Below are 820 nucleotides of genomic sequence, written 5' to 3' on the forward strand. Positions count from 1 at the left end.
TTAGAAGACAATAAAAAGCTATCCCGAATAAATTCTAAATTTCTCTGATTTTTAATTGATACTATTCATATAAGAGCTAACCACTTCATGTCAACTTGCAGTTTATTTGAAACAATTTATAGAAATTAAAGCTTATTACATTAAAAATCTATTATAAAGTTAGAATCTGCCTCTTTAAATGTCAATTGACAAGAAATGAATCTGAGTTACAAAATTAGAATTCTAAGGAATTAAAGAATCAAAGAATGAACCCTTAAATTTAGTAGGGGAAGGCAATCAATCTCCTCTTATCATGAGAGACTGATGAGGCACTCTTTTGATCTCCACAAAGGAAGAATATTCTGAACTCAATCTTTGTTTCCAGGGCTCTCCATCCATTTGCATGTATGCATGATTCCACTGCCCACCTCTTATTTCTAATCTGATTGCTGCAGCCTGTAAGATTGCATAAAATGATCAAATCATACTTACAATATCGAGAAATTGCATAAATGTTCATAAGAAAATAACAACACAACAGTTCATGAAGGAAATGAAACAAATTCTGCGAAAACTAAGGCTTCATTTGGGACGGCTTTCTTCCTGCTTCTTAAAGCGGCTTTTTAGTACAAAAAAATTAATTTTTTAACTATAAAGCTGCTTTAAGAAGCAGGAAAAAAGCCGTCCCAAACGAAACCTACCAAAATTAGATCATATTGCTATGAATAGTTCAGATAAGGAAAACAAAAGGCAATAAAATAAGAAGACATTTTTGAGATTTAGCTGAAACAACAAGCTAAAACTAGCAATCAATTTCAATAAGGCTTCGTTTAGGACGGAA

General features: G+C 31.8%; 1 protein-coding gene across 1 annotated transcript in view; it reads right to left on the reverse strand.

Moving 5' to 3' along the window:
* Positions 1 to 276: 276 nt before the first annotated feature.
* Positions 277 to 820, reverse strand: part of LOC110101260 (diacylglycerol kinase 4-like) — a 34,760-nt gene continuing 34,216 nt past the window's right edge. The window contains exon 12 of the mRNA XM_028699125.1: positions 277 to 435. Within this exon, the coding sequence (XP_028554958.1) occupies positions 277 to 435 (159 nt within the window). The remainder of the gene's footprint in view (positions 436 to 820) is intronic.

Source organism: Dendrobium catenatum, unplaced genomic scaffold (assembly GCF_001605985.2).
Source record: "Dendrobium catenatum unplaced genomic scaffold, ASM160598v2 fragScaff_scaffold_1220, whole genome shotgun sequence".
Lineage (NCBI taxonomy): Eukaryota > Viridiplantae > Streptophyta > Magnoliopsida > Asparagales > Orchidaceae > Dendrobium > Dendrobium catenatum.